Genomic DNA, 19039 nt, shown 5'->3' on the forward strand with positions numbered 1-19039 from the left:
AACTATGCACAAGTATTAAACTAATTCAAAATGTGAATGGGTTTTTTCGTCCTTCAATTTGTATGCACCAGTCAATTTCATCTTAATTTTTTTTCGAAGTAACTAAAACGTCCCTGGACTTTACAAACGTCAATCATTTCCGTCCTTTCGTCAAGTCTCATCTTTAACAGTGATGACATGTGACGTAAGCGCTAACGTGAATTGTCAACTCAGATGCCACATATTCAAGGACGAAATTGATCGAAAATTTTGAATTTCTTTTTGGTCTCTTTTAAAAAAATGAAAGTTATTACAAATTGTTACTATGTCAAATCGTTCCCAGAATTATACATTAAAAACCAAAATGGTCCCTGAATTATCTCACGCCCTATCAAATCGACCCCTGAATTATTTATCTTAACTATCAAATTGATCCTTGATAAAATCAAATAAATGCTAAAAACTAAAAGAATGTGTTAATCTGTTATTTATTACCTTTTGCATATTTGAAATGAAGCTTTTCATCCGTGTTCGACGAAGTCTCCAAGGTCTTTGTACAAATTTGTGCTACCGAAAATCACTTCAAATTCTCTTTGTTTTCTACATCCACAAACATATGCTATTATAAACGTAATTTTGCATATGAAAAATTATCCTTGTGCTACCGAATAGCATATGTTTATAATAGCACAAGTAGAAATTTTTATATGCAAAATTACATTTATAATAGCATATGTTTGTGGATGTAGAAAACAGAGAAATTTTGAAGTGTTTTTCAACACTTTTGCATGAAAACCTTGAAAAATACGTTGAAGATGAATGAAACTTCATTTCAAACATGCAAAAGGTAATAAATAACGGTTAAACACATTAATTCTTTTAGTTTTTATCATTTATTTGACAATATCAGGATCATTTTGATGGTTAAGATAAATAATTCAGAGATCGATTTGATAGTAAGTGAAATAATTCATGGACTGTCATGGTTTTTAATGAATAATTCAGGAATCAATTTGACAATGTAACATTTGTAATGACTTTCATTTAAAAAAAAGTCTAAAAAAATCAAAAATTTGATCAATTTCGTCCCTGAATACTTGACATCTGAGTTGGCAATCTACGTCAGAGCTTAACATCACACGTCATCATCGTTAACAACGAGACTTGATAGAGGGTTGAAATTGATCGAAGTTTGTAAGATTCAGGGATGTTTTAGTTATTTCAAAAAAATTGGGGATGAAATTGATCGCTACGTACAAATTGAAGGATGACAAAGCCTATTCTAATTCAACATATAAAATAAAGGATCTTGTTAACGTGTTTCTTTAGGGCACTCTTTAAGGGTTGTCGAAAAAATTCTAAATTAAAAAATTATCCATTTAAGAAGTTGAATACTTCAATTTTCAATGCATTGAGTACATAATATTCATAAAAAGCAATAATTTAATATCCTTAAAGTGTATTGTCGAGATGTGTAGCGCTATCCTATGACCTAAGTGGGGGGCACCAAGGTGATGGATCATGACTTTGGTTTAACAGATTGGGCTGGTCGATGCAACACGTTGGCCTGTCCACTCCAAGTTGAGAGCTGACTCATGGGATTTGAGTGAAGGCATGAGTGTTGCGGATTTTAGATAGGAGGGTAGAGCGTGACGCTGGTTTCCTAGAGCAATGAATACCTACTTCTCCCAATTGTGGTGGGACCACATGCCCTGAACTTTCGGTCCACAACACGTGGCGAGCCTAACTCCTTAAACTATCTCTTAAAAAATCGTCAAAAAAAAAAATTTCTTTAAAAAGCGTCTTAGAACATTTCTTAGCATTTTTCATGAATTTAAAAGGCAGATAATACAATACAAATAAAAAGGGGGTTAGAGAGAGAAACTAGGGGATTCATATCTGTAGGGATGGAAATAGGTCGAGTCGGGATTTGCTTAAATAGGTTAAACCTTGTTTAAAAAACTAAAGCCTAAGTTTGGCCGTTTAGTCCATCAAATATTTTATTTGAGTATGGCACGACTTTTTTAGAAGCATTACCTTGCTTATTAGCCTGTCTAAACGTCTAGTTTGCACTAATGATTTTATACATAACATTTGACATATTTGTAAAAAGGTTAATAAGCATATATTTCTTGAAAGACTAATAGACCAATAAAATCTTGTAGAGCATGTACATCATATTTTTTGTTCACTTTATAAGCATATATTGCCTATTTAAATAAATTGTGATATTGGAAATTAAAAGGAACCAAACAAATTTATCAATATAATGTAGTATATGTAATTACACATATATGGGTCGGCTTGATAGACCTAGTAGGATTTTCTGTAAGCCTTAGCCTCCCCTATTTAAATTAATGGCTTTTTAAAAAGCTTGAGCCTAACATATTTAATAAGCAAGCTAGGACAGACTAGACTTTAAGTAAACCGAGTCATATGTACATGACAAGCGGCTTAGCCTATTCTCATCCTTACTTAGCAGTATGTGTATTGTAATGTGAAACAATGGGGTGCGGTGCAATAAAAAGAGCGGAGTGAATAACATGGGAAAAGGGGGAAATTAGGTCTAGCCCAATGCATTGGGAGTAAAAGCAATCAAAATTACAAAAGTTTTACAGTAGAGAAATCAAAAGTTTTACACTTGTTCTAAGTTGTTTTTGTTCTAAATTTCTGCAATTTACATTCTTGCACTTTATTGTTTTTTACATTCCTGCAATTTATCTTCCAGCATTTTACTTTCATGTCTTTATATTCTATGTCTTTTAATTTATATCGCTTGTCTACAATTACCACGAGTGGGTTGACTTGTCTAGCCTTGGGATTGTTGGAATGATCTAATGATCCAATCCTATTTAAACAAAGTCTAGATTTTATTTTATTACAATTCGTTTTCTAATATAATCTCATACTTTTTTAAGCCTTATATCAAATATCAAACGAATGACCAAAAAGTGAAGTTTGATATTAGAACAAATGAGATTAGACAAGACAAACAAAACATGAGAATAGTTCTTGAGGCATAATAAAATTTATACTTAAAGGTTCTCAATGATAATCAATCATGAGAATAAGCTTGATTATCATTGAGATACATTCATGTATTCTGAAAAGAAACATGAAATGCAAAAGAGAATTTTGTCTTTAAAAACGAATTTAACATAAAATAGAGATATAGATAGAAAATTGTTTAGTATTTGTCATTACGATTAGACCACAATCCTAAGACCTTTTTATAATATCTGAATTTAAAACCAAGAAACCATTGAATTATTAAACTTGATCTTTTCAGCTAATCATAACTAAAAATAAGATTGGTATTCATATAAACTCTATGAGGAACGATAACTTTTTTACTACTAGATAGAACCGTATACTTGCGGATTCATATCATTAGCCTGTCTAAAAGTTTAGTTTGTACTAATGATTTTAAATAGAACATTTGAAAAATTTGTAGAAAAGTTAATAACCATATATTTCTTGAAAGACTAATAGACCAATAAATTTTTGCGGAGCATGTAAATCATTTTTTTTTCACTTTATAAGCATATATACATATATTGCCTATTTAAATAAATTATGATATTGGAAATTAAAAGGAACCAAAAAATTATCAATATAATATAGTATATGTAATTACACATATATGGGTCGGCCTGATAGGCCTAGTAAGATTTTCTATAAGCCTTAGTCTCCCCTATTTAAATTAACACCTTTTTAAAAATTGAGCCTAATATATTTAATAAACAAGCTAAGACATACTTTAAGGAAACCGAGTCATATGTTCTTGACAAGTGGCTTAGCCTATTCTCATCCTTACTTAGCAGTGTGTGTATTTTTTTTTTTTGAAGGAAAAAAAATAGTGGGGTGCGGTCCAATAAAAAGAGAGGAGTGAGTAACATGAGAAAGGGGGAAAATAGGTCTAGACTAGTGCATTGGGAGTAAAAACAATCAAAATTACAAGGGGAAGGTGGTGCTAAGATTGTAAGTGATTGTTTTTTAGGTACCTACTAATTGCTTAAAGGCATCTATCGAATGATAATTAGTTATTGTTCAATACTTTTAACATGTCTAAAGAGCAGTTGTCAAGATAGCAATAACCTTATATATATATATATATATATATATATATATATATATATATATATATATATATATATATATATATATATATATAGACACACACGCACACACTTTTAACATGTCTAAAGAGCAGTTGTCAAGATAGCAATAACCTTATATATATATATATATTAAGAACTCTATTTTGGGTCGTTTATTATAGTTTCTTATATTAATTTTAGAGCATATCATATTTTTGTTATAATTTATTTTAAGATATTTTTTTTAAGGAAAGCTTCAAATATAAAATTGGTATGAATAACTTCTCATAAAAAGTTGTTTTTAAATATTTTATCATTTTTTACTACTTTTTTTGGATGGTTAAATAATTCAAACATCATTTTTTTCAAGAAGGCAAAACTTTTATTAGATGAAATGACATCAATGGTCATTTGTAAAATTATTTGCAAGGGGATTTAAACTGCGTAGCTTGATGTTAGAAGCCTAAACTCTTTACACTTAACCAACATTTCATAGTGATTATTAAAACAATCAATAATAACCTTTATACAACGTTCACCGTATAAATTTGAATTTCATACTATAGAAATCAAATGTTTTGTAATAGAGCTTTAAAAATAAATGAAAATTACACAATTTTTGTTGAGGGTATATTAGTACTTTCACATTCTTTGAGCGATCTAATATTGCAACACATGTGTTTCGTGGTTCAATTGTGAATTTGTGACGGTTTTTTATTCTTATTTAACAAAATATAAACATATAATAGTAATATATCAATAAAAAATGAATAAACCGTTTTTTTTTTCCAAAAAGAGAGCCGACTTAGCAAAGCACTAAGCCACCAATATATATATATATATATATATATATATATATATATAAGAAAGGAAATTGTACAAAAAAAGGAGGGGGACCAAACCAAAACCTCCAAGCTAAGAAACAAACCTAAAATTAGGCATGCCTAGTTTGTTCCTCCCAAAAGGACCTCTAATGCAAATAGGAAGATCAAGCCAAACTTTCAAGGAGATGGAAGATAGACCTTCATTAGCAAGGATGTCTGCACATTCATTGCCTTCCCTAAAGACATGAGAAACTGTAAAATTCATGGAACTAGTAATGTGGCAGCAATTATCCCATCTATTTCTTAATTTCCAACCTGAGATTTGTTTTTAAAAGTATTAACTACAAGAGCAGAATCAGACTCAAGCCATAAGTTCTTCCAATTGAATTGCTTGGCCAATTCAATAGCCCTCAAGGCACCAGATAATTCAGCAAAGTAGGCACTTTCTTGACCAATGCACTCAGCAAAGTATAAGAGAAAATCTGCATCCTTGTTTCTGAAAATTCCACCACAAGAAGAAGACTGCATATTAGAGGAGCCATATGTATTACACTTAACCCAATGGATAGGCGGAGGCTGCCAAAAAACTTCAAGAATTTGAGGAGCTTTGGGGGGATGTATATAAACCCTAAACTGTTTAAGGAACACAAAGTCAGCAATGTTGGAGTGTGCAGCTGCTGAAGTATAGTTACCTGAGAAGGATGTATTTGAAATGATGGATGTAACAGAACTCCTCCAATGAATTAGCTTGTTATTGAATCTTTTTTGATTTCTTGCAAACCATATTGAATTGAAGATATTAACTAAAGCTGCAGTTAGGACAACCTTACATTGAGAATTTTCAAACTTCAGACAAAGATTCCATATGTCCTCAATTAACTGGAAATGAAGTGGAGTATTTAAAATAGCAGCCAGCCAACACCAAATATTAAAAGCATAAAGGCATTCAAAAAATAAGTGAAATGTTGTTTCAGCTTTAGAACCACATAAAGAGCACATGGAAGGAAGGCAACAACCTTTAGAAGAAAGGTTTTCATCTGTTGGAAGCTTGTCCCACATAATTCGCCAAACAAGAAGAGACCTTGAAGGGGGAATATCCTTAGACCAAATGTTTTTTGCCCAGTTAAGTTTAGGATAGGAATTCTTTTTGAAAGAGTAAGCATCTTTTAAAGTAAGCTCACCATTGTTTGTATGCTGCCAAACCAATTTGTCAGTTGTGTTATGATTGGGGAGGATTACTTGTGCTGCAAGATTCCTCAGATTTGGATAGGCTTGGTTCAGCTCCTCAGGGATTTTCCATTGATGGTTGTCAATAAAGTTACTCATGTAAGCAGGTAGTGTTTGAAGAGTTTGTGGTGGGATACTATAAACGTTAACTAAACTGTTCCCACACCAGGAATCCATCCAGAAGTTAATTTTCCTACCATCACCAACCCTCCAACTAGTGTTAAACATTAATAGATAAAATTCTTTTTTAACTCCACTCCAAATAGAAGAAAAAATATGGTGTTTTATGCAGACATTACCTCTGACAGCTCTGTTCCTTAAGATAATGGCCCATTGCTCTTCTGATTGTAGGAGATTCCATCACATCTTGAGGTTAGAAGCTTCATTTAGACAGATAAGTGATCTGATACCCAGGCCTCCCTCTTCCAAACTGTTGCAAACCTTTTTCCAAGCTACAGTGACCAATTTCCACTTTTCAGTATCCCCACTCCAAATAATTTTTTTTATCCATCTTTCCATCTCTCTGATTAAACTAGTTAGCCAAGAGTAGATAGTCATCGTGTGAATCAACATGCTTTGCACCACATACTTAACCAGTTGAACCTTGCCTGCTATAGATAATAAGGATGCTTCCCACTTTGCAAGTTTGCTCTTAATTTTATCAGCTATGGGTTGAAAGTATGAAACCTTTGGTTTTCCTTTAAAAATAGGAGCTCCTAAATAAGTGAATGGAAGAGTGCCTACTTCGAATCCCAACAAATTCACAATGTGATTCAATCTTGGAGGAGAAATACCACCAGCATGAATTGAAGATTTCCTGAGATTAATCACCTGTCCTGAGAAAGAGCATACCTTGTGAAAATTTTTTTTAGGGCTTCAAGACTAGATAGTTTGCCTTTGCAATAGACCATTAAATCATCAGCATAGAAGCAGTGAGATGGAAGCAGAGTATTTCTGGCTGCAGTGATGAGGTCAACTTCATTGTCTTCAACAAGTTTTGAAATTCCTCTACTGAGCACTTCTTTTGCAATACAAAATAAAAGAGGAGATAATGGATCTCCCTGTCTTACTCCCCTATTGCAGTGAAAATAGCCATGTAGAGAACCATTAATAGAGATGGAAATTGTTGCAGAATGAAGAATTGAGAGAATCCAATTACAGAAAACTCCACTAAAACCAAATTTCCTAAGAACCATAATCAAAAAATTCCAGTAGATTGTATCAAATGCTTTAGAAACGTCTATCTTCAAAGCTAAGTTACCTCCAAAACTTCTTTTGTCAAGAACATTAATGGCTTCAGATGCAAGGGCAATGCAGTCTTTAATATTTCTACCTTTAACAAAACCTCTTTGTTCCTCAAAGATAATGTTAGGCAAAATAAGAGCTAGTCTATCAGCTAAAACTTTAGATATAATCTTGAATTTAAAGTTTGCTAGAGCAATTGGCCTATATTGATCAATGGTGTCATCATTTGGATTTTTGGGTATCAAAATGAGAGAGTTTGCATTGAAGTTTGGGATTAACACACCAGCCTGGAAGAATTCCATGACTGCATCATACACATCATGTTGAATAATCTGCCAGTAAGCTTGATAAAAAGAGGCTCCAAAGCCATCTGGTCCAGGGGCTCCATCTGTGTTGAGACTGAAGACTGCATTTTTGACTTCATCTATGGATGGCAACATGGTAAGCAATTTGTTAGTATCATCATCAATAATGTTTGGAATGACTTCATCCACAAGAGATTGATCCTGCAAAACAATGTTAGAAGAAAAAAACAAATTTTTATAAAAATCAACAATATGGTCAGAAATTCTATGAGGTTCAGTGATGATCTCATCATGATGTCTCAAAGAAGAAATGATTTTGGTTTTGTTTTTGATTTTGGTTAATCTATGGAAATACTTTGTGTTCCTATCACCATTCACTTGCCAATTAACTTTAGCTTTTTCTTGCCAAAAAACTTCCTGTCTGTGGAGGGCTATATCTAGGGTGGTTTGAGCTTTTCTTTCTTCATTCATTAAATGATCAAAGTGACCATTTGTTTGAATCAGGTTTTGAATATCAGTCAGTATCTTCTCTGCTTCTTTGACTTGATCATGAACATTACCAAAAGTTTCTTTATTCCACACCTTCAATGTAGCTTTCAGATGCTTCAATTTTGTGTTGAGAACGTGCATTGGGGACCCTAACACATTCATGTTCCAACAATCAGCAATAACATCTTTTAGACCACTATGAAGTGTCCACATTTTCAAAAATTTGAAACTTGAGGTAAAAGTTAAGGAATCAGTCTTGAACTCCAAAAGAAGAGGATAATGGTCAGATTTGTTCTTCACAAGGGTGGAACAGGTTATGGTTTCACAGTTATCAAGCCATTGATGGTTGCAAATAGATCTATCAAGTCTCCTTTTTATATGCCTTAGTCCAGATCTTCCATTATCCCATGTGAATGCGCCCCCCAGTTGGTATATGAAAGAGATCATTATCATCTGTCCAATGTTGGAAGTCCTCCATTGGAGGTCTAGCAGGATTGCGTCTTCCACTATGCTCATGAGAACCTAATATTGCATTAAAATCACCTATGTAACACCATGGACCAATGTGTTGAGATTGTAACAGTTCCAGCTTTCTCCAAAGGTCTTTCCTTCTAAGATTACTAGTTGAAGCATATACAGCTGCCATATTGTAGGTTTGATTGTTTATAGAGAATGAAAAAGCAATTTGTTGGTCATCTGAATCAAGAACTAAAGGGTCAAGGTCAGTAGTGCAGCAACACCATAAATTAGGTTGAAGATTTTCCCAGACATTCAAACAGAAAATCTTTAATCCTAATCTATGTAACCAAGTTGCAGGGAAATTAGAGTAATCCATCCAAGGCTCAGAAATGAAAACAAAGTCAGGCCTATGTACAAAGTCAGGGAAAACCGTTTTAATATAAGCCATTACATCAGTAAAAAAAAATCATATGTACGTGATCACAATCTGATTCAAATACATTTGACTTTTTATTTATAATTAAAAAATTAAAATCATAAAGTACATTTAATTTCAGGTCAAATTGAACCAAATTTTCTATATTATTTTAATCTATAAATCAGATGTTTTACAATAGAGCTTTAAAAATAACTGAAAATTACCCAATTCTTGTTAAGGGTATGTTAGTACTTTCATATTATCTGAGTGATCTAATATTATAACTCATGTGTTTTGTTGTTCATAGTTTCTTCGAGCTCGAGTTATTATTCTCTATTTCACAATATGTCATTCTTGCTCAAAGTGATATGTGTATGTGCAAAGGTTTGTATTCTCTTCCTTTAATGTTTATGTTAGAGTTCATCTTTTGTGGTTCATTTTTTTTTTTTTTGCCCTTTTCCTTTCTTCCTTCATTCTTGTTTTTGTTTGATGAGGAAGCATGGTTTTGATTAATAACTTTTCATTTTGTTTACTTATAGAACTTGCTTTTGTCGTTTTAATTATGAGATTCAATTGTAAGTGCTTTTAGAACTTGATTTTGATTGAGTGTTATTTTGATTACATTTAAAACTTGATTTTGATGGAAATTGTCTTGATTAAAATTACAGTTTATTTTGTTGAGAAATGAAAAGTTGATTATAATTATTAAGTTTGATATTGTGTTATTCGTATGTTGGTGGAATATTATGTTTACTTTGTACATAACTCTTTAGTCTTCACAATAGCGGTATCCTCTATATCTATTGTACTGCTATATGATTTTATTCAAGATTAAACTACTTTTAATGTCATTCAACTAGTTGTGTTGATTAGTTGATAATGTAAAATACATTCAACATAAAAATAGCTTATTTGCTCTGTCGTGAATTCAACTCTTATTGTTAGTGTAAGTCTCTTTTTGATGAATGATTTATAATACTCCTTGTTGATTAAGTTCTGAGATCTGCTCTAACTATTGCGAACTCGAACCAACTCATCTAACCTTTTTTTTTTATCAAGAAAAAAAATTAATAAAAAAAGAAGAAGAAAGAGAAAGCGTCAAAATCGGAAGATAGATAGGGTTTGTCAAATTTTCATTTTTATCTTATTCTTAGATTCTCTGAATCTATTATTTATTTCTCTCTCAAATTTTATTTTTCACTTCTTAAATATCTCAACTTATTTCAATAATCACTTATTTCATTTCAACTCTCTTTCTCTCTGAACCACTATGCTTGCTTATTACAAACAAAACAAAAGCAACACTTTCAAATGACATAAAAAAGCTTCCAAGTTATTCTATAATCACTTTTGAAGCTTAGTGAAACTGTGTTATTGTAAAATAATAATTATTAAATTTGTGAATTTTTGTTGTTGTGATTCGAGATGCCTGATGATGAATTGGTGGAGCTGAAGTTCCGTATATACGATGGATCAGATATTGGACCCTTTTCTTATTCACCAACTTCAACTGTTTCTATGCTCAAGGAAAGGATTTTTGCTGAATGGCCCAAAGGTTAATTAATTTAATTACTTATTTCATTAATCACTTTTGTTGTTAATCTGTGTTTTGTTTTGGTTTTTGTTTGGTGGGTGTTTTTTATTTTTTTGGTATTTTTGATTTCAGTTCTTGAGCTTGAATGAAGTCAATGATATACAGCTCTTTTTTTTTTTTTTGTTTGCTCTCTTGCACCGACACTTCTGATTGAATGCTTGTCACAGTGTCTGACACCGACACGACACAACACATGTGATTTTATTGAATTCTGTCAGTTTTTCAAAATTTTATCTATGTCTACTTACAGGTCTAGTGTACGTGTCTGTGTCCGTGCTTCACAGGGTTTGAGGTTCTGTTTCTATTGATTTTTTAGCTGTTTTTGGTTGTTGGGCAAATAGCTATGTAGCACTAACATGCAGGTGCAAACACCTGGACATTGGACACGATGTGTCAGACACCGACATGTGTCAGACACCAATAGTAATTTGAGAAAGTGGAAGTGAATGTAATACATGTGTCAGTGTCGTGTTTGTGTAGTGTACTGACACGTGTCAGACACACTTTCAGTTTGAAGTGTCAGTGCTCCTGACATGGTTTTATTTGGATAAATAGTTTAATTTGCAGCTTATAATTGTGTTTATGTATAAGCTATTTCTTGAACACAAGATTAAGTTAAATTGTTTAGTTATTAGCTATAAACTGTTTGCATAAACTATCTTGGAGAACTTGTGAAAATAAGCTGAAAACGTCTTATGAACATGTCATAAGCTGTTTTTATAAGTTCTTCTGAACAGTCTCACAAGTGACTATGTCTGTAGATAAGGTTTCAAGTGACTACGTCTGTTTTTATAAGAACTTGATTTTGATTTCCTCCGCAAGGTCTCAGGTTCGATTCTCTTCGGTGCCAATTTGGGTGGGCTATTTAGCTTCTTCAAAAAAAAAAAACTTGATTTTGATTGAGTATTATTTTGATTACATTTAGAACTTGATTTTGATGGAAATTATCTTGATTAAAATTACAGTTTATTTTGTTGAGAAATGAAAAGTTGATTATAATTATTAAGTTTGATATTGTGTTATTCGCATGTTGGTGGAATATTATGTTTACTTTGTACATAACTCTTTAGTCTTCACAATAGCGGTCGCCTCTATATCTATTGTACTGCTATATGATTTTATTCAAGATTAAACTACTTTTAATGTCATTCAACTAGTTGTGTTGATTCTTTCAAAAAAAAAAACTAGTTGTGTTGATTAGTTGATAATGTAAAATACATTCAACATAAAAATAGCTTATTTGCTCTGTCGTGAATTCAACTCTTATTGTTAGTGTAAGTATCTTTTTGATGAATGATTTACAATACTCCGTGTTGATTAAGTTCTGAGATCTGCTCTAACTATTGCGAACTCGAACCAACTCATCTAACCTTTTTTTTTTTATCAAGAAAAAAAATTAATAAAAAAAAAGAAGAAAGAGAAAGCGTCAAAATCGGAAGATAGATAGGGTTTGTCAAATTTTCATTTTTATCTTATTCTTAGATTCTCTGAATCTATTATTTATTTCTCTCTCAAATTTTATTTTTCACTTCTTAAATATCTCAACTTATTTCAATAATCACTTATTTCATTTCAACTCTCTTTCTCTCTGAACCACTATGCTTGCTTATTACAAACAAAACAAAAGCAACACTTTCAAATGACATAAAAAAGCTTCCAAGTTATTCTATAATCACTTTTGAAGCTTAGTGAAACTGTGTTATTGTAAAATAATAATTATTAAATTTGTGAATTTTTGTTGTTGTGATTCGAGATGCCTGATGATGAATTGGTGGAGCTGAAGTTCCGTATATACGATGGATCAGATATTGGACCCTTTTCTTATTCACCAACTTCAACTGTTTCTATGCTCAAGGAAAGGATTTTTGCTGAATGGCCCAAAGGTTAATTAATTTAATTACTTATTTCATTAATCACTTTTGTTGTTAATCTGTGTTTTGTTTTGGTTTTTGTTTGGTGGGTGTTTTTTATTTTTTTGGTATTTTTGATTTCAGTTCTTGAGCTTGAATGAAGTCAATGATATACAGCTCTTTCTGTTTGGTCTCTTGCACCGACACTTCTGATTGAAGGCTTGTCCCAGAGTTTGACACCGCACGACACAGACACATGTGATTATATTGAATTATGTTATTTTTTCAAAATTTTATCTATGTCGACGTGTCATGTCCAGTGTTTGTGTCTGTGTCCATTCTTCATAGGGTTTGAGGTTCTCTTGCTATTGAATTTTTAGCTGTTTTTGATTCTTGGGCAAATAGCTATGTAGCACTAACATGCAGATGCAAACACCTGGACATTGGACACAACACCGACATGTGTCAGACACCGACATGTGTCAGACACCAATAGTAATTTGAGAAAGTGGAAGTGAATGAATGTAATAATGTAATACATGTGTCCGTGTCGTGTTTGTGTAGTGTACTGACACATGTCAGACACACTTTCAGTTTGAAGTGTCAGTGCTACTGACATGGTTTTATTTGGATAAATAGTTTAATTTGCAGCTTATAATTGTGTTTATGTATAAGCTATTTCTTGAACACAAGATTAGGTTAAATTGTTTGCTTATTAGCTATAAACTGTTTTCATAAACTATCATGGAGAACTTGTGAAAATAAGCTGAAAACAATTATGAACATGTCATAAGTTGTTTTCATAAGTTCTTCTGAACAGTCTCACTAGTGCTTATGCCGGTCGATAGGTTCAAATAAGCCAATCCAAACAAGCCCTTAGGCATAAAAGGGGTTTCTTATTTTATTTTTTGTTTGATGCTCTTTCGTGGAGGTGTTAATGGATTCTGTTTTGAGGAAAAGGTTTTTAATTTTTAGTATGTTTATTCTCAAATGGGGCAAGTTGTGTGTTAATTTATTTTTGTTTTGCAGTTCTATATGTGCAATTTGTTAGAAGTTAGATAAATTTGCTTATAATAAAAATGCTTTTGTATTCAATTGGGTAGTTGAATTAGGTGTTGTCATAAGATTCTTTGCTGTCATAAGATTCTTTGCTTTATCTGGTCAAGATAATTAGTGAATGTGATGTCATAAGATTAGTTTTTCGGGTTGGGTTTTTGTTTCTTGTCTTGTGTTATTAAAGAGAAAGAAAGCTTTACTGTTTTTGGTTTTTGAACCGTTTCAGGAAATACCGATAAACATTAATATTTGTTGGATTAGTAATGGAAACTATTTGGTAGGCTTTATCCAGAAAAGGTTCAATGGTGATATTTAACAACCCACATCTTTAAGCATTTGAATATGAGTTATGGGAATTGGATATGCAAAATAAAAACAAAAACAATTGATCATCGTGATTTCGTTTCGCTTTTGATAAATGTGATTTGAATGAACTTGATTTTGTAAATTCATTTGGTCAAAATTTAGTTTGAAGTGAAGTGACTTTTATGTTTGAGTGTTCTTTGGTACAAGATTTGGTCAAAATTTGGTCAATACATTACAAGAATTCTATTGGTCAATAAAGGAAAAGTGTGTCTATGCTACATTTCATTATAAATAAGTGGTTAGATTTGGTTGGCAAATGGTATAAAGGTCACTGAGAGGCTTTTATTTCTTTGTTTATCTACTTACTTTGCTATGTCATCACTTTCTTTTGGTAGTTATGGTGATGCAATTTGACTATGTTGGCTCTTTTTACATCATTATGTATAATGATATCATTGTTAATATATAATTAAATGTAAAGCTATAATCCGCCATCAACAACTATTTTATTCGCCATGGCATTATGGCATGGTGGATTCTGTGTCGGCCATCAACAACTATTTTATCCGCCATGTTTCCACCATAGGCTGCAATACCATGTTTATGTAGCGGATTTTTTGCTTGCTGCCATAATCCGCCACTGGTCACGTTAGACAAGATAAAGAGTAAGACTAGAAATACAATCCTTAGAGAGAAGATTTCAATAGTTTCATTATCAAAATGCTGGCTGAGTCTCGTCTTAGGTGGTCCAGGCATTTAGAAGACCTGTAGGGGCACTAGTTAGTACAGTTGACCAGAAATCTCATCTTTTTGACTTTTTGTCGTAAAAGGCACACCTATATTTCTGATTTTTAGTAGACACGGGATCAGAGATAAATTGCACAATTTTTTCTCCAACTGATTGGCTACTTGCAATTATGTTTCGGGATATATGTATCATGATATTCTGGTTTTGTTAGTGACATTAACTGGACAACAGTTTCAGCTGCTAAACTCTCTTTCAGACGTGCAAATGTGCAACATTTGAAGCAGTAACTTTTTGTATCCTCTTCTAAGTGTTTTACCCTTTGGATGTTGCCATCTACAAGGTTATCTGGTTCTTTGTATTATGGATGATTATTTTGTACTTTTTTACTATGGACGCATGGGGCATAGCTCCTGTGATTTTTCCTTTAGGATATGTTTGGATTATTTAAAATAGGATAAGATGGAATAATTCTATCCTATTCCACCCACTTTCTACTATTTCTTCTTCAATTTGGGTGGATGGGACAGGATGAGTCTTTTTCTCAAACAATGGAATGATGAGTGTATTCCCTCTCATTTCATTTCGTTCGATTCTATTCATTTCGTTCCATTCTATTTCATTATTCCATTATATTATGCTCCACTCATCGCTTAATATCCATCCTTAACTACCGTTGCTTTAGTGCTATATTCTTGTCCCTTATTTCTTAGCGGTTTTCTTTTTCTTACCATTTATAAAAATGTGTCTTTTGCTCACAGACAAGAAAATTATGCCAAGGGCAGCAAATGATATTAGGCTCATAAATGCTGGCAAAATTTTGGAGAACAACAAGACGGTGGGCCAATGTCGAGTACCTTTTGGCGAGCTTTCTACAGGGGTCATCACCATGCATGTTGTTGTTCAGCCATCTCTGGCAAAAGCTAAAACAGGTAGATTTTACTCCTATGTATATTGTGTGATTATTAATTACTGTTTTGATAGTCAAGTAGTTTGTTCCAGAAGTTAATGTATTTGTACTTCTATGCCACCATTGGAATAATAGAGATTTAATTAAGGAAGGAGGAACAGAGTTAAAAGCTCAAAATAATCCAATTATGTTGGTATTATTGTCATTTTGAGGGACATGATGCATAAAAGAAAGTACTAATCCATGATTGTGTCAATTATCATCCTTATCGATAGACAGATCTTAAAATATGGAAACAACTCTTAGCTCGTAAGATATTAATAATGTCTCTAAGATATTATAGAATGACAATATTATGATATATTTTGTAGATATTCTGAAAAGTGTTATTCTTTTAAATCAACACGATCGAATAGTTCAATTACCAAATAACAGCTTATAAATGAGGCCTAGTTAATTACTTTTGGTTGTGTTCACATATGTTCTGTTCTGCTATGTAGTTACTCCTTTTAATTTTAGGGACATATTATTTATTTTAGGGGAAATTACACGCACCTCCCGTGGTTTACACAAATGTCACTCACACCCCCTCTATTTCCCTAAAAGCACATACCTCCCCTACAGTCTTAAACCGTTTGGAAACTGTTCAAATTTTAAACTTTGTTTTGTCTAACATCTACAGAAACCTTGCGGCTTGAATGGTTCCTAGGTTGTCATCCCTGCAGCGATAGAGACACCATAGCAATTATAGTTTCATGAACTTTAGTGTTTTGTGGCAGTTTTCACATATTGGCTAAAAATTGAATTTTGGGGAAACCTAGAATTAGAAGTGAATCTGTCAAAACTATCACAGCGAGATTCTACTTTTGTTGGTTGGCAAGCGGAAATCAATTTTGTTGCCTAACCCAGCAAGAACTGGCACAAGAATTGCAGGAAATTGACTTTACTCTGATGTAGCTCCACAGGTGTCTCAAGAACAGCCTGTTCAGGATGAGCAGGTGGAGCAGGAACCAGTCCAACGTATGCAAGTTGGACAAGATTGGTATGCAAGGATTGAGGCTGAGATATTAAGGCAAGGTGCTGAGCTATTAAGGTTAGGTGCTGATCGACAAAGGCAAGGACAAATGCTCGAATTATTGTTGCAGCACTTTCATATCCAGTATCCTCCACCCGGTCCACAGATGTCTCAAGAACAGCCTGTTCAGGATGAGCAGGTGGAGCAGGAACCAGTCCAAGGTATGCAGGTTCGACAAGACTGGTATGCAAGGATTGAGGCTGAACGATTAAGGCAAGGTGCTGAGCGATTAAGGCAAGGTGCTGAGCAACAAAGGCACGGACAAATGCTCGAATTATTGTTGCAGCACTTTCATATCCAGTATCCTCCACCCGGTCCACAGGTGGAGCAGGAACCAGTCCAAGGTATGCAGGTTGGACAAGACTGGTATGCAAGGATTGAGGCTGAGCAATTAAGGCAAGATGCTGAGCAACAAAGGATAGGACAAATGCTCGAATTATTGCTGCAACACCATCATATCCAGTATCCTCCACCCGGTCCACAATAATTTTGTGAGCATTCTTTACTTTTTTGTATCATTTTTATTTTTGAATCATTGGGGACAATGTTTGGTCCAAACATGGGGGGTATGTAGTTCTTTTAGTATCTAGTGTCTTTTAGTGTCTTCTTTAATGTCTTATTTTTAATTCCTCTTGTTTGAATTTGTGTTTGTGTCAAGTAGAAGGCAATGTAGCAACAAAATTTAAAAAAGGATAAAAATATAAAATAATAAAGGCCGAGTTTGATGATGATTTTGTGCATGAAAATAAAACTTTTCACTTTAAGTGTTTCACTAAACCCACATCAGTTTTAACGTGAACTTTTCTCTTTTAGAGATTCACAAAGTTGTAGACTTTGAATAAGTGTGTAGAATGGTCTTTTAAGGAACAATTTCTAAGTTTAGTGATAAACTTGTGCTTAAAATTTCAAATAAAAAGTAGTATAAGTTAGTGTGGGGAATAAAAAAAAGAGGTCGTAATAAGGTGTAAAAATAAATAAAAGGGATCAGAGCACAAAAATAAGAGGCACTGACCTGGGTTGGTATAACTCACCCTCACTAACTTCCTAGGAATGATGTGGTTATCCTCAAAAGAAAAAAGAAAAATGCTTCTGCAATTTCCCATCAAAAGAAAAGAAAAAAAAAATGAACACCGAGTGACCAAGAAAAAAATTTCCCACCTAGGTTATATGAAATGAATGTGAAACTTTATGCGAATGTTTACTGCTAAGGTTAGAATTTGGGCGGCATTTAGCCTGGGAAACCAAATTTGAGCGGCATTTAGCCTGGGAAACCAAAGTTGTTTCCCACCATGGGAAAAATCCAATTTTAAAGGACAGGATGCGGTTTCCACCCATTGAGACCAAACCAAAAAAAAAAATAGCTTTCATATTTTGATAATTTATGTCTCTTTACTAAGTGACCTCCTTTTTATCATCACAATAGAAATTGTTTTTCAATAACAACACTCTATTTCTCATACACCACCGTTTGAATAACATTTCAGGTTTAATGTGCGTTCTAACTGTTGAAGTTGTTCATGGTAGAACCCAGCAAAAGAAAAAAAAATCGACTACTCCCTCTAAGAATGTTCTGAGAAAGCTTCCTTCACAACAAGAATCTTGTTTTCGGTCACTGAGATTTTCAACAATGGTAATATAATCATCACCTTAAAGTTGCATCAAAAGTTTAAAGTTGTGTGTTACACAAAGTTTTCCGGAAATTTGAATCTAGATCTTGAAATTAAAATTCAGATGGAAGCTTGAGTCAAGAAGGCACAACTTCGTTATGGAATAACTCCATCCAGAACGCCGTATACGCGCTTCTGCGAACTCTTCATCTGCGTTGGTGTTGCTTTTCCGCAAATCCATATTATGATTCAACATCATTCATTTTTACCTTATAATCTGCGTTTGTTCATCGGAAATTCTAATTAAATAACCAACGGAACAATTTCGAATTATGAACAAATGGTTAAGAATGGAGAAGTTGGGTGAAGAAGAATTGGACATGGTGTTAGTGATGGTAATGAAACTTCCATGAAGAAGATGGTTCGTGTCACATAACTAACGCCTATTCACAAAGGATTTTTTTTGTAATAAAATTGATTAAAAAACATATTTAAATTTTGGAAAATGTTATGTAGTGCGAACAAGGGTGTGCACCCTTGTTCGAAATTCGACGACCGACGTGGCATATGTTTTTTCGAGTTAATCTCAACTACCCAAATCCAAATCTAAACATACACACCGCCTGCTCTTTAACCTGTGTTTGTGTGCGTCACTTTCACGATGGGCCTGCAGAAGTCATTGTCGTTCCCAGCTTGCGGTGGTTCCGAAAGTGGAGGTAGTTTCAAGCAGTTTTCAGCTTTCAGAAAATTCAATCTATGGCCTTTACAACCACCCCTACTGCTGATGGAGAATCAACTGTTAAGAGCAAGTTGTATCTTATTGTTTGGAACAAGATTTTGAATTCAATTT

The 19039-nt window shown here is 33.2% G+C and overlaps 1 protein-coding gene and 1 non-coding gene across 3 annotated transcripts; both read left to right on the forward strand.

The window, feature by feature from the left end:
* Positions 1–1443: 1443 nt before the first annotated feature.
* Positions 1444–1744, forward strand: LOC146905259 (signal recognition particle RNA). The gene has a single exon (XR_015021006.1).
* An 8527-nt stretch (positions 1745–10271) lies between these two features.
* Positions 10272–18748, forward strand: LOC146905260 (uncharacterized). 2 transcript variants are annotated; one of them, XR_015020665.1, is made up of 6 exons: positions 10279–10601; positions 12394–12523; positions 15359–15529; positions 16465–17073; positions 18067–18212; positions 18314–18748. XR_015020665.1 is itself a non-coding variant. In XM_085730885.1 (5 exons), the coding sequence occupies exons 1-4, from the start codon at positions 10515–10517 to the stop codon at positions 17067–17069; spliced, it is 993 nt and encodes a 330-aa protein (XP_085587011.1). In that variant the 5' UTR covers positions 10272–10514; the 3' UTR covers positions 17070–17073; positions 18067–18312. The 2 variants fall into 2 exon arrangements, 1 of the variants encoding a protein (XP_085587011.1); XM_085730885.1 differs by lacking the exon at positions 18314–18748 and having other exon boundaries at positions 10272–10601; positions 18067–18312.
* The last annotated feature ends 291 nt before the right edge of the window (positions 18749–19039 follow it).

The sequence above is a fragment of the Medicago sativa genome, chromosome 7, assembly GCF_051527215.1.
Source record: "Medicago sativa cultivar Bolivia chromosome 7, Bolivia_mono, whole genome shotgun sequence".
Classification (NCBI taxonomy): Eukaryota; Viridiplantae; Streptophyta; class Magnoliopsida; order Fabales; family Fabaceae; genus Medicago; species Medicago sativa.

Coding starts and splice junctions, on each gene's coding strand:
- LOC146905260 (XM_085730885.1), top strand. CDS start 10,515: ATGGATCAGATATTGGACCCTTTTCTTATTCACCAACTTCAACTGTTT. Junction 10,602..12,393: donor TTTTGCTGAATGGCCCAAAG/GTTAATTAATTT, acceptor TTGTGATTCGAG/ATGCCTGATGATGAATTGGT. Junction 15,530..16,464: donor TCTGGCAAAAGCTAAAACAG/GTAGATTTTACT, acceptor ACTCTGATGTAG/CTCCACAGGTGTCTCAAGAA.